The 14,169-nt window shown below is 49.9% G+C and overlaps 1 protein-coding gene across 6 annotated transcripts in view; it reads left to right on the forward strand.

Moving 5' to 3' along the window:
• Window positions 1-14,169, forward strand: part of TENM3 (teneurin transmembrane protein 3) — a 415,109-nt gene that overhangs the window by 320,379 nt on the left and 80,561 nt on the right. For 5 of the 6 annotated variants that reach the window (XM_036299786.1, XM_036299789.1, XM_036299788.1 and 2 more), the window contains exons 7-11: window positions 190-397; window positions 1,032-1,133; window positions 1,330-1,524; window positions 2,618-2,818; window positions 8,945-9,130. In XM_036299786.1, coding sequence (XP_036155679.1) covers window positions 190-397; window positions 1,032-1,133; window positions 1,330-1,524; window positions 2,618-2,818; window positions 8,945-9,130 — 892 coding nt within the window. The remainder of the gene's footprint in view (window positions 1-189; window positions 398-1,031; window positions 1,134-1,329; window positions 1,525-2,617; window positions 2,819-8,944; window positions 9,131-14,169) is intronic. The other variant, XM_036299787.1, reaches the window with a different exon arrangement.

The following is a 14,169-nucleotide window of genomic DNA, read 5'->3' on the forward strand; positions in this document are numbered from 1 at the left end:
TAAAGGCAACGCGTGCACATAGTAGGTAGTTTTCCCGTCTCTGTGGAGCTCTGCAGGGAGCACCTGCCCCCGGACTTTTGTTCTAATGCCCTGCTTATTAGAGCAAAGGAGAACAGATTGAAGCAGAGAGAAGCAGCCACGATCGTAGCGTTTCTGACCACGGAACCGTTCTGCTTGTTCCGTCCTCAGTACGACTTTGTCGAGCTCCTGGATGGCAGCAGGTTGATCGCAAGAGAGCGGAACCTTCTGGAATCAGAGCGAGCCGGGCGGCGGGCGCGGTCCGTGAGCCTCCACGAGGCCGGCTTCATCCAGTACCTGGATTCTGGCATCTGGCACCTGGCTTTCTACAACGACGGGAAGAACGCGGAGCAGGTGTCCTTTAACACCATCGTCATAGGTAAGGGCCTCGGGCACCCTTCGCAGGCCGCAGCCTAAGCCCCGCGCTGGGTAGAAACGCGGTTGGCGTTGCCGACACGGAGTGGTTCCTGGGCTGCGGAAGCCGGCGGTTAGATGTGAGAAACATGTTTGAACTGTTCCTTTCTGAGTATGTGACAGACCGTTTGGCACCAGGAGGAGGGATTGTTTGGATGCCTCTGGAGGCGGCCTGGGCATCAGGTTAACCCCTGAGAACTCTGCCAGTGAGTGGCAGCCCTTGCCTCGCTATTTAAAAACTCAAGGATCTGCCCGGCTGGTGTGGCTCAGTGGTTGACCATCGACCTGTGAACCAGGAGGTCACCGTTTGATTCCTGGTCGGGGCACATGCTCAGATTTCGGGCTTGATCCCCAGTGGGGGTCGTGCAGGAGGCAGCCAATCAATGATTCTCTCTCCTCATTGATGTTTCTCTCTCGCTCCCCCTCCTGTCTTCTCTGAAATCAATAAAAGTGTATTTTTTTGTAGAGTCAGAAAATAAAAACTCTGGCTCACGCAGCCTGTTTTGGTTACGTGCAGCTAAAATTACCAAAGAGCCGCTGCTCACCTTGGGCCAGGGGCAGGCGACCCAACAAGCACGCCTCCTTTCTCTCTCCCTCAGAGTCCGTGGTGGAATGCCCCCGAAATTGCCATGGAAACGGAGAGTGTGTGTCTGGCACTTGCCATTGTTTCCCGGGATTTCTGGGTCCGGATTGTTCGAGAGGTATGCGAGCCCCGTTGTTTTTCCTTAAGCCTGTGTCCCTAAGCCATGGCAACAGGGCTGATCCAGGAAGCCGCCGGGGGGGGGGGGGGGGGGGGGTGGCGGCGGGGAGGAGCTGGCACCCCTGTCCCGGCCCCACTGCCTCTCGCTCCAGGCCCGCCGCCCGTGCACCATTGACATGTCGTGTCCTGTCCCCCAGCAGCCTGCCCCGTGCTGTGCAGCGGCAACGGGCAGTACTCCAAGGGCCGCTGCCTGTGCTTCAGCGGCTGGAAGGGCACCGAGTGCGACGTGCCCACCACGCAGTGCATCGACCCGCAGTGCGGGGGCCGCGGCATCTGCATCATGGGCTCCTGTGCCTGCAACTCGGGGTACAAAGGCGAGAACTGCGAGGAAGGTAAACACGTCCCTGCGTGCAGGCGTCCATGGTCACCCTCCTGAAAAGAAACCGATGAAACGCGTGACCTTCACGGTGGCCGACAAATCCTTTCGTTTGCCCCCTTATGAAAGTCCGTGTGATTCCCATACTTGGGGAGGCGCCGTTTTTTTTTCAGCGTGTGAGCTGATAGAAAGAACAAATACCAGAGGGCCCCTTAGCTCTTTCTCAAAAGTGTGAATAACTTTTTCTTGTAACGCCGAGAAAGCAAGCACACATTTGTGTCTAGGAACCAAGAGCAGCCTGTTGTATGAGTGGGGTTTTTTACAGATTTTCACATTGATGCCAGCGTTTACATGGGGCATTTGGCATCTCTAGAGAGACAGAGCTAGTGAACAAAATGACTGTGGCCCCGAATAACGAGTGAACGAAAGGACGGGGTCGTGGGTTGTCCCACACTGTGTAATGGCGAGAGTCGGACGCTCCACTGAGAAGTGCAGTCGAAGTGTTTTTTCAAAAAGCAGAAAAACACCATTTCTGGTCTTCAGTCACATTGATTTCATAGATCCACACACACAGAGTAATACAATTAAGTCCCCGGAATTAAGTTTTCAGGCCATTGACCCTACAAGTGTAAAGTTCTATTGAGTCCAATTGCTAAATTAAAAGCCGTCTAAAGCACATTAAAGTGGATGAAGAGAGAGAGTGTGCCACTCATTTGTTGCTCCAACGGTCCGAGGGGCCATCCAGCAGCCAGCACTCCATGGCCGTGGGTCAGGTCGGCCAGCCCAGGGCTCTTACCGAGAAGCCAATGCGTGTGACTCCCTGAGGAGCAGGACAGCGAGCAGTGGGCCGAAGTCCCAGAGCAGGTGTGAGCGATTCATGAAAACTACAGATCCTCTCGAGGCTCGCTTCCCTGAGGGGCGTGCCTCTCCATGCTTTATGGGATGACGCTTTGCCTTTTCAGCAACGAGTTCTGGAAAATGGCAGGCATATGTCAGAGGGTCCAAAATGTTTATCTAAATTAGGTTGGGATTTCATTCTTTATGTTGCACGCCCTATGTATGATGCCTTCTGGATTGGTCACCGAATTGTCCTCTGCTCTTGACACCAGCTGACTGTCTCGACCCTGGCTGTTCGAACCACGGTGTGTGCATCCATGGCGAGTGCCACTGCAACCCGGGCTGGGGCGGAAGCAACTGTGAGATCCTGAAGACCATGTGTCCGGACCAGTGCTCCGGGCACGGGACGTACCTTCAGGAAAGCGGCTCCTGCACCTGTGACCCTAACTGGACCGGCCCAGACTGCTCAAATGGTGAGGTCCCTAAATGCAGCACAATGGCGGGCTTACGATGGCTTAGCCAAAGCTTCAGATACTGTAGTTTTTTAAAATATACTTTTATCAACTTCCGGGAGAAAGGGAGAGAAAGAGAAAGAGAGAGAGAGAGAGAGAGACATCAATGGTGAGAAAGAATGGTTGATCGGCTGCCTCCTGCACACCCCTTACTGAGGATTAAGCCAGCAACCCGGGCATTTGCCCTGACCAGGAATCAAACCGTGACCTCCTGGTTTATAGGTCGACACTCAACCACTGAGCCATACTGGCTGGGCTGAGATACGGTAATTTTTAAAACGCACTTATTGAATTTAATATAGATTTTTATTAAAGTGATTGTTCATAGAAATAAATATTAAACATAATGAAATTTGTTGTCTTAAAAAAAGGAAAGAAACAGGCTTAGTAGTTTGTCATTAAAATTTCTTCTGTAGCAACATCGTAAAGAATAGTCTTTCGCTTCTGGGAAGCACTCTCAAGGCCTGTGTACAGCGTGGGGATCTAAGCACATGATCTCATAATGAAGAATCCGCCCTTAAAAATTATTTGACAACCTAAGGCTAAACATGGTCACAGTAAAGGGTATACACCTGTAGGTATTATGACGTATAGAATGGTTCAACACTGAGTATTTAATTATAACACTGGCATATCTCGGAGCTATTGCGGGTTCAGCTCCAGACCACTGCCATAATGCAAATATCGCAATAAAACAGGTTATAATCTTTGGTGGCGGAAGATCCTGCCTTCAGTGTGTAAAAAAATGCAGCATCCGTGAAGCGCAATACAATGAGGTCTGCCTGTAAATCTGGCTATAACAGAAATGGCAGGCAGTCATTTCATCCAATCAGTCAGGTTCTTGGTGAGCGCCCGCTGTGTGCCTGGCACTGTGCTGGGCCGACAGGGACAAATGGGTAATAAATCAGTCCTGCCCTCTAGCGGGGGGACTTTCAGATGTTTGACCTGAGTGACCTACAGTCTTAGCTACCTGTTTACTGTGACCTTGTGTACATATTCGTGCATATGCTCACATCCCTGAAGGAAAAGCTTTCCAACAGCGTACACACACTGATACTTTTTTACAAGCGTATTCTGCTTTTTAAACTCTGATTGCAACCCATGACTTAATTTCATGGCCGCTCATGAGTCCCATAGTTTGAAAAGAGGCCGTTCTGGTCTAGAAAATGACCGTGTGAATTGGGGAACTAAGAGGAACACACAGGAAACGCATAGAAACGAGTGCATTCGAGCTCTTTGAGTTTCACGTGGAAAGATGTGCGAAATTCAGTCAACACCCAGAGGAATGGTGCCTTGGTGCCCACTGAGAGTTCTCAGAGAGACTTTTACTAATGTGTCTTCCTTTTTTTAAAGGTTGTTGTGAGTGTAGGGATGGGGAAGCGTATTTTTTTGACTCAGGAAAAATATTACAAAATCCATAAGAGCCTGGCCTCTGAAATCAGGGCCGGGGTTCAGATCCAGGCCCTCCTGCTTGGCTCTGTAACCTCAGGCAGTGACTGTAGACGTCAGTTTATGCGCTTGTAAAATGGACTTCATCATGAGACAGTCTTCGCAGGATGCTGTGGGGGTTCCTTGAATTCTGCCTGTGAAGCACTTAGGAACAGTGCTGAGCCCGTAATGAATTCTACATGTCGCTGCCAACACTGCTACATTCGCAAAGATCCAACCCTAAGTGTGTCTACAGCCGGGGGTCAGTGAGGGCAGGGTGTTCGGAGGGGGAAGTTGGGCTGGGCCCAGTTATGGGGATGCAGTTTGGAAATCATGGTTTAGGTCACTAGGAATGTCCTCGCGGTGAAGATGTGCTCCCACTGATGTGATGAGGACAATATCTTAGGACCTTGGTGGAGAGATTGCATGTATGTCAGCGTCTGAACAGGGAGGCTGCTGACCGTAGACACGGCAGCGAGCTCCCCACAGGGCGAGGTGACGAGAGCATGGATCTGCTTGGAGTTAGCAGAAAAGAAAAGGGTGAATCTGAGGGACTTTGTACTAGTAAAGGGAAGAGACAGGACTCGCTAAGAACACCGAGTGTAGATACTGGTGAGAAGAGCTGAGAGTCTGAAGCAAGGAGACGGGTGTTCGCGTGAATGTCTCTAATGAGGCGAGAACGTTGGGAAGGGCTGAGGCTCAGGGGTCAGCAGGGTGTCACAGCAGCGATGGGGGATACGTGAGAAACAGGAGGTGATGGATTCTGCTCGGATGCTCTAACTCTCTGAGCAAAAGTAAATAATAGAAAGAAGAAGATTGAGGAGGAGGAGGGAAAGGAAAGGTGGAGGTGGAGGAGAAACTGGAAGAGAGGAACCTGGGCTGGAAAGTGCATGACTCACAGAGCAAGTAACATCCAGGGGGAAGAAGAGCAACAACTGGGACTGGGGGCCGGACTGGAGAGGGCTGGGGCTGTCTCCCTAAAGAGTTTTCTGAAATCATCACCAACCAGCATTATCACACAGGTGCATGGCATTATTATGTTTTATTTTATTTTTAAAAAATATTTTTATTGCCCTAACCCAGTGGTCGGCAAACTGCGGCCCCCTGAGTGTGGCTCTTCCACAAAATACCACGTGCAGGCGCGCACATACAGTGCGATTGATACTTCGTGGCCACACACTGAAGGGGCCAAAGAGCTGCATGTGGCTCGCGAGCCGCGGGTTGCCTACCACGGCCCAAACCGGTTTGGCTCAGTGGATAGAGCGTCGGCCTGCGGACTGAAGGGTCCCAGGTTCAATTCCAGTCAAGGGCATGTACCTTGGTTGCGGGCACATCCCCAATAGGGAGTGTGCTGGAGGCAGCTGATCGATGTTTCTCTCTCATCGATGTTTCTAACTCTCTATCCCTCTCCCTTCCTCTCTGTAAAAAAAAAATCAATAAAATATATTTTTTTAAAAAAACATTTAAAAAATAGTTTTATTGATTTTAGAGAGGAAGGGAGAGAGAGATAGAAACATCAGTGATGAGAATCATTGATTGGCTTCCTTCTGCACGCCCCACGCTGGGATTAAGCCCACAACCCGCGGAATCTAACCACGACCTCCTGGTTCATAGGTAGACACTCAACCACTGAGCCACACCAGCCGGGCTGCGTGGCGTTATTTTAAATAACATTCTAACTTGTTCTGTCCTCTGTTCTTCTAAATATATTTTAGAATTACAACAATCAAAATAGGCATTTAGTTATTTCTGTTTTTATTTACATTTCCAGCTTTTAAACAAACAACAAAAAATACATCCCACAAAGATATCCACCTAAAGTTTATAGATAGATGAAATCACTTGTACAGTAAAACTATTAGTTTGGGTCCTTTATGCCCCAGTCAGCAAAACAGGCATGATAATCCTAGTTTTTAATAATATTTGCTTGAAATATCATCCTTCTAATTTGTTTCCCACAATCATACGAGGAGGGAAATACATAATAGCCCTTTTTTGTTTCATATAAAGCTAACAGTACCTGAATTATCTGATAAAGGGCTGTTTGTAATTTATAGTCAACAGCTCAAAAGGTGATTCAGTCTTCTTCATAAAATGATATTGCTATGAGAAGCAAGAAGAGATGCAAGTGTTCATCAAAATATAAATTGGCTGCCACAATCGCGTATCATTATTTTACATATTTAGACTAATTGTTGTGCTGATGTAATTATGTTGCTATTGGAAAATCTAATTTTTTCGCTGTACAAAATGACTTCATCCTATTCGTCTCTGTGTCTTCAGTGCAAAGCAGAAACTTAACATGTATTAAACTCTCTCAATACATAGAGCTGAGTAATGAGAGCAGTCCTGTTCTTTGGAGGAAAGTGAGCATTGAATAAACTTTTCTATTAGTGGCAAAAAATAAGAAAAGAAAAAGCAGAAAACTCACTTAGAATTATTAGTAAGGGCCTCAACTATGCATATACACATCCTGGGAAAATATCTGGAATCATGTGCCTCAAATGCAGCTCCATGTTGCACAGTTCCCACTGGAAGCTTACAAAAACACTGTTAATTTACCTTTGTGACAAAGCTAACTAGCAGCATAATTCTGAACGTCTCACCGAATCCTAAGGCAAAGCACTTTCCCAGCTGCCCCTTCTGCTGCTGCGGAAATGACCTTCAGGCACCTAAATTCAACAAGAGTTTACCCCCAAAGAAACATCTGGTTAATCTGCTAGAAGAGAAGAAAGGAATTCTTTCCCTCAGAAAGTTTATGGGTTTGAAAGCAATAGAACTCGCCTCTATCTTCATCAGCAGTTTGCCCATTAATTAGCCCTTCAATTCCACTTCAATTAAATTAACTCTAATTAATAAGTTCATTACAAAGATCGACGCACCTTGCTCAGAGCTAGTGTGCTAAACGCTGATAAACACCTTGGCCCTAATGAAACATTGATTCGATGGAAGGAAAACAGGACCTCGGAAAGAAACCCCTGTCTTCTGGCGCTTGGTTGACGTTCTGTTCCTCTGAAGTTAATCAAACCATCTAGATCTCTTAATCAAAAATTTAATTCCAACGAGAGAGAAAACGCAGCACAAAGAAAACACGGCCCGCTCTCTTCCAGTTCGTAGTCCTGGCTGTTTTTGGAAGAAGTGTTCCGCCTCCCGCGCTGGTGCAGGGGTTGAGACTCTGCAGTCTGTGAGAGAGGAGGGCGTGTCTGAGAAACGTCATTTGGGCAGTGAATGGGGAGCACGGGCCCTGTGACTGCGCACCCAGTTACCATCTTTTAGTCGAAAAAGAGTGCGGTAGTGCATTTTCTCTGTGTTCGAAATGATGTCAGGGTTTTGGCGTTCAGCATGTTTATTGCAAGAAAGTCAAAACTAAAGGATCGTTTTTCAGTCTTAGAAAAGAGTGACAGTTAACTTTCTTTAACTTTCTCTGTAGACAGTAGAAAATAAAACGCCCTTCCATGTTGTCTGTGTCTCTCCCTCAATTGGATCCTATACAAGAAAGCTTTTTAAGAAAAAGAAAAAAAGTAATTCTGTACCTGAATTCTTTTTAAAGACCTAACCTATGATTATAGTTGTTGTTTTTCATTTTGTCTGAGGTGTTTTATTTGGGGGGGGGGGGGCATATTTTTTGTTAATCCTCACCTGAAGATAGCATTTCCATTGCTTTTCAGAGAGAGTGGAAGGGAGGGAGGGGGAGAGAGAGAGAGAGAGAAACATCAGTGTGAGAGACACGTGGATTGGTTGCCTCCTGCACATGCCCCAAACAGGTGCGGGGAGTGACCCTGCAACCCAGGTGCACGCCCTTTATTGAAAACAAACCCGAGACCCTTCAGTGCTCGGGCTGACACTCTAACCACTGAGCAGCACCAGCCAGGGCCAATTACAGTTTTTAAGTCCTTTGGTCTCTTGTGCTCCGTTCAGCAGTTCCAGTCATTGGAAGCCTTGTTTCCGAACCGGCACAGTCAGTAGTTATGTGATTAACCTGGTTTTCCCCGGTGGTTCTGCGAGGCAGCCTGTATCTGTCAACAATACGCATTACTGAACGGGAAAAACGCAGTTTCTTTCACTCAGCCCGCATGCCTGTGCCTCAGAAGCAAGCTAATGTGCATACTCTAATAGATCCTTTTTAATTAAAGCTTCTGAATATTTTAAAATTTTAAACTCCAGGATTAGAAAGAACACCTTTTCAGTTCCTTCTGGAGGGGTGAAACCCAACCACTGTTAGCCGCCTGCTTAGACCCTGACATACTTCATTGAATTACTGTCCATGTGATGTAGCAACACACGTGTGCATGTGCTCTGGGCTGCCCAAAGGTACTCTCGGTTACATATGTGTGCATTTTCCTCTGGCTACGGATCATGTGTTCTGTTTCGTTAGTAGCCCATGTGCATTGTGTATATACATGTATGTATAATACAGGAAATGGTTTCTAAAACGGTCATGTGTATTTTATGCACGATTACAGGAGCATATACAATTAAGTGATGGACAAAAGCTGAACTTCTGCTATTTAGATGCTTAGTACTGACGCTGACATTTACGTAGTCCATAAATCCTGTGACTTTTGTTCAGTGATGGTGAGCTTCACCTTCACACGGCTTCTTCGTTCCCGTCTCACTCCCTGCTGCTCTTCTCTCCTGCCCCCTCCCCGCTCCCTACAGAAATATGCGCCGTGGACTGCGGCTCGCACGGGGTCTGCATGGGGGGCACGTGTCGCTGCGAAGAAGGCTGGACGGGCCCCGCGTGCAACCAGAGAGCCTGCCACCCTCGCTGCGCGGAGCACGGGACCTGCAAGGACGGCAAGTGCGAGTGCAGCCAGGGCTGGAACGGGGAGCACTGCACCATCGGTAGGCTGTGCCCCTGTGCCCCCGTCCCGCCCCCGCCCCTCCCACTGCGCGCCCCTGTGCGCCCCGTCCCCCGGACCTCCCACTGCGTGCCCCTGTGCCCCCCCGCCCCCGCACCTCCCACTGCGCGCCCCTGTGCCCCCCGCCCCGCCCCCGCACCTCCCACTGCGCGCCCCTGTGCCCCCCGCCCCGCCCCCGCACCTCCCACTGCCCGCCCCTGTGCCCACCACCCCGCCCCCGCACCTCCCACTGCGTGCCCCTGTGCCTCCCACCCCGCCCCTGCACCTCCCACTGCGCGCCCCTGTGCCCCCCGCCCCGCCCCCGCACCTCCCACTGCGTGCCCCTGTGCCCCCCGCCCCGCCCCCACACCTCCCACTGCCCGCCCCTGTGCCCACCACCCCGCCCCTGCACCTCCCACTGCGTGCCCCTGTGCCTCCCACCCCGCCCCTGCACCTCCCACTGCGCGCCCCTGTGCCCCCCGTCCCGCCCCCGCACCTCCCACTGCGTGCCCCTGTGCCCCCCGCCCTGCCCCCGCACCTCCCACTGCTTGCCCCTGCGCCCCCCATCCCCGAACTCCCACTGCGTGCCCCTGCACCCCCCCGCACCTCCCACTGCGCACCCCTGTGCCCCCCGCCCCGCCCCCGCACCTCCCACTGCGTGCCCCTGTGCCCCCCGCCCCACCCCCGCACCTCCCACTGCACCCCTGCGCCCCCCCCCCCCCGCACCTCCCACTGCCGCCCCTGTGCCCCCCGCCCCACCCCCGCACCTCCCACTGCGGCCCCTGTGCCCCCCGCCCCGCCCCCGCACCTCCCACTGCGGCCCCTGTGCCCCCCGCCCCGCCCCCACACCTCCCACTGCACCCCTGCGCCCTGGGAAGAGCTAGTGTTGGCTGGGTTTCTACTCCCAAAAGCAGTAAACACCACAAGCACACACACTCGTGGTCCAGACAACAGTGTGGTGGTTACCAGAGGGAAGGGGGCTGGGGGTGGTCAAAGGTAAAGGGGTCATTATATGGTGACAGAAGGAGATTCGGCTTAGGGGGGTGAGCACACAATGCAATAGCCAGATGATATTATGGGAATGTACACTTGAAACCTTCAGAATTTTATTAACCAACATCACACCAATACACTTAATTAACATTTTTTAATTTTTTTAATTGCAAAAAAAAAAAAAAGCTGATTTCTTCTAATTAGTTTTTACTCATCTTTATTAAACAGGAATTGTTTTTCAGTAACATTCTCATTTTACAATGGCAGTTTAGTTCTTTTTAGAACAACTGATGTGAGTGCGAAGTATAAGAAATTTTTATCCGTTGTTTTTTTTTGTGATGGCCACAAAAATTGACGCACACAAAGGTGATCTCATTTCTTACCTATACATAAGCTTTCACTAACTATTACCTTTTAGTGTTCCATATTGCACGTGCATAACAAAAAAATATTTTTATTTTAAGAAAAAGTCTGTATTCCCTTTTGGGCTTCTATAGATTGCAGAGTCCCACATCTTTGCACTGGTTAGTATACCTAGTACCACCTTTTCAGGGAATTCAGTGCCTTTTTTGCCTTTACCATTTGAGTCACTAAAATGGAAACATTTAATTTAAAAAAAATACAACAAAAATAAGTACAAGTGACCCTTGAACAACAGGTTTGAACTGTGTGGGTGACTGTGAGGGTCCCGGAACCAGGCCTCCATGGAGCCTGAGGGACAGCTTTAAGTTTTCAGTTAGTCAAGAGTTATATGTGGGTTTTTGGTTGCGTGGGGGTCGGTGCCCCTAAGCCATGCATCATTCAAGGGTCCAGTGTAATCGATGTCTACCTCAGCTCAGTGAAAGTGTGCAATATCCTATATAATAAAAGGGTAATATGCAAATTGACCCTAAGGGCAGAACAACCAGTTGCTATGATGTGCAGTGACCACCAGGGGGCAGACGCTCAATGCAGGAGCTGCCCCCGGTGGTCAGTGCTCTTCCACAGGGGGGAGCGCTGCTCAGCTAGAAGCCAGCTCATGGCTGGCCACCACAGCGGTAATGGTGGGAGCCTCTCTTGCCTCCGCAGCAGCGCTAAGGATGTCTGACTAACGGCTTAGGCCAGCTCCCTGGGGAGCAAACCTAAGCCGACAGGTGGACATCCCTCGAGGGCTCCTGAACTGCGAGAGGCCAGGCTGAGGGACCCCCCGAATGCATGAATTTTCATGCACCGGGCCTCTAGTTAATTATAAATGGCACAGGCCTGCAACAGTTTCATAACACTTGAGGTATGGCATTTCTCCACACCATTTTGTGTCTGTAGGGTAGAACTTGATAAAGCTTTCGGGGGAGTCTTGTTATCTTAAAAGGTTTCTTCTTCTAACGCATCTATAAAGGAGTACGTACTTCGCTCTTTTTGCTTACAGGAATTGGTTAGCCAGGAAGTTTTCATGGGAACATTGAAAGCACATATGTCCTATAAACTGTCACGGTTGTATCTTTGTAAAACGCCATGGGGTTCTCTCTGATCCTGCTGGCATCCCTGACACTTGTTTCAAGGAGCCCACTACCACCCCCCGTGCCGTGCCCACTGGCCAGGCTCACAGGCTGGGGTGGCCCTGCTCACAGCTAGTAGTTACCAGAGGGACAGGAGCCAGCAGGGGCGTCGGGGAAACCCACCCACAGGCGTTCCCCCGGGAGGGGTCCCCCGCAGCGTGCCTCTCTCCAGCAGTGACATGCGTCAGTGCGGGCCATGGTTCTGCCCAGGGAAGCCCCTTGGAGACTCAGGGTGAAAGGTTTTGATGGAGCTGCTCAAAGAGACAGCCTTGTCAGCACGAGCAAACCACCGACATTCCCGAGGCTCTGCAGGAGAGCAGGCTTTGGGGGCTTCTGTTGGACAAATGAGCCTCATAGGGGAGGGAACAGCCAGCCCCCCACATGGCAGCTAGGGCCCCAGATGGCAGCCAGGGCCAGCCTGCACCCTCAAAGGTTACCTCCCACCTGAGAGGCATCCTTGGGGTCTCATTGTCACAGATGAGCTCACTGCCCAGCCCTGGGGACACGAGATGCACAGCACCCATGGGTGCTCATCCCTCGATTTCACACGGCGTCCCCCTCCCCTGCTCTCGGAGAGGCCGCGTAGGGCAGTGGCCGCCTGTTGTTCGCGTGAACATTAGGTGGAGAAAAGTTGACAACCACAGTTTGTGTATCTTCCTGTGGACGCACAGAGGACCGGGCAATACCCCTGTTACCACACAGGCCCATTTCAAGTCCCAGAATGCCCGAGTACCAGCGGAGGGCGGGGAAAGGGCTCTCATCATATTTGTATGTCATGACCCCACCCCCTCCCTACCCGGGCAGCAGTGAATTGATTCCAGCTGGAGAAAAGCTGCCTATTGGCTGTATGTATCCCAGGAAAGCAACAAACGCGTACGTATCTAGCGGAGAAAACCAGGAAGCGAACTATAAAGTTAACAGGCAGGCTTAACTTGCCACCCAGCAGTTACTAAGCCCTTCTGTTGTTCGCACTGACCGTGGCAATGACACATGGCTCGTTTCTCACGTTGTGCTGTTCTTGAACAACTGTTCCGTGTCTGGCGACAAGCGGGATCGTTGTGATGAGGTAACATGTCTTGCTGCGGTCCTTAACAATTCCATTTCTACGGTTCCATTTTATTTTGCTGCTTTTGTAGTCCCTGTAAGTAACAACGTGGAAATAAAGGGCCTGCGTTATTTCAGCATAAATCCTAGAAGCGGACCCTTTGAAAGATGTAGAGAACCGTTAAAGCATTGTTGTCGCTCTTTAATACGATTAGAAGTATCGCTCCAGATTTGGGCAGGCAAAGGTCCCACTGGTGGTCCCCTGGACCAGCGGTCGCTAACTGGTGGTCTGTGAGGTCCGAAAGGTTGGCGACCGCTGCCCTATACATGCCTGGGTACCTGTCCCCTGTGACCCTGAGGGGCCAGTGCCAGGTGGCTTTCAAAAGGCTCTGATCAGACAGCCCAGGGATCTGAGTGTCCTCATCCCGGACAGTCACTGCTCTGTGCATTTCCTCTATTTCAGCACGCAGGCATCTGGCTGGAAGGAGCTGCCACTTTGTGAGAGAATACTCATAAACCAGCCAGGCTTTTTTTTCTCATTCCATATGATGTGCCAGCTCATTGAATACAACCAGGGAGCTTAATTGAAAGAGAGATAAAGAAGAAATTAAACAGTTAGAAGCACACCAACGTTCCCAATAGAAAGCAAAGGATATTCGTCATCAGTCATCTTCCTGTCTTCGTAGCTGTTTACGCTTTTCATGAAACCGTAGGGATTTTGATGCTAAAACAGGTTATGAATTTAGAGTATTCCCTGAACACACCATCTATCGGAAAGGACTGGGTCCTGATGTTTTCTTTTTTATATATATTTTTATTGGTTTCAGAGAGGAAGGAAGAGGGAAAGAGAAAAACGTCAATGATGAGAGGGAATCATTGATCAGCTGCCTCCTGCACAGCCCCTATGGGGGAGCCACAACCCGGGCATGTGCCCTGGCCAGGAATCAAACCGTGACCTCCTGGTTCATAGGTCAATGCTCAGCCACTGAGCCAGCTGGGCAAGGTTCCTGATACTTTTATTAGGGTGTTCATATTTTCTTCTCATAAATCACACAGGTGTGGACAAAAGTAGGATTACCGTTGTTTGTATAGAAAATAATACAATAATTAATAAGTGATACAAGAAGAAACTTTTGCGTACTCACCACTGCCAGCCCATTTCTGCCCACCCTGTGTGTTCCGGTCGGGGTTGGAGAGGTGCTGCTGTTTAAAATCCTGGTGATGAGCAAGGTGCAGCCTGTTGTGGCATTTCCTCCTGCGAATGCCTCGAACACAGAGTTGCTTATTGAGCTACATTGATTTCCATGTACTTTCAGGCAATTCAAATGGAAATTTGGCCTAGGGGAAATCCTAATTCCTTTAAGCTACAAAAGACTAGCTATTTGTTTTTATTCTAATTCTTTAGTACACTGGGAAACAAGATCATTAATGATCACAAAGACACGCTTTGTGTGTTCAGAGGAAACTTAGA

Source organism: Myotis myotis, unplaced genomic scaffold (genome assembly GCF_014108235.1).
Source record: "Myotis myotis isolate mMyoMyo1 unplaced genomic scaffold, mMyoMyo1.p scaffold_m19_p_3, whole genome shotgun sequence".
Taxonomy (NCBI): Eukaryota; Metazoa; Chordata; class Mammalia; order Chiroptera; family Vespertilionidae; genus Myotis; species Myotis myotis.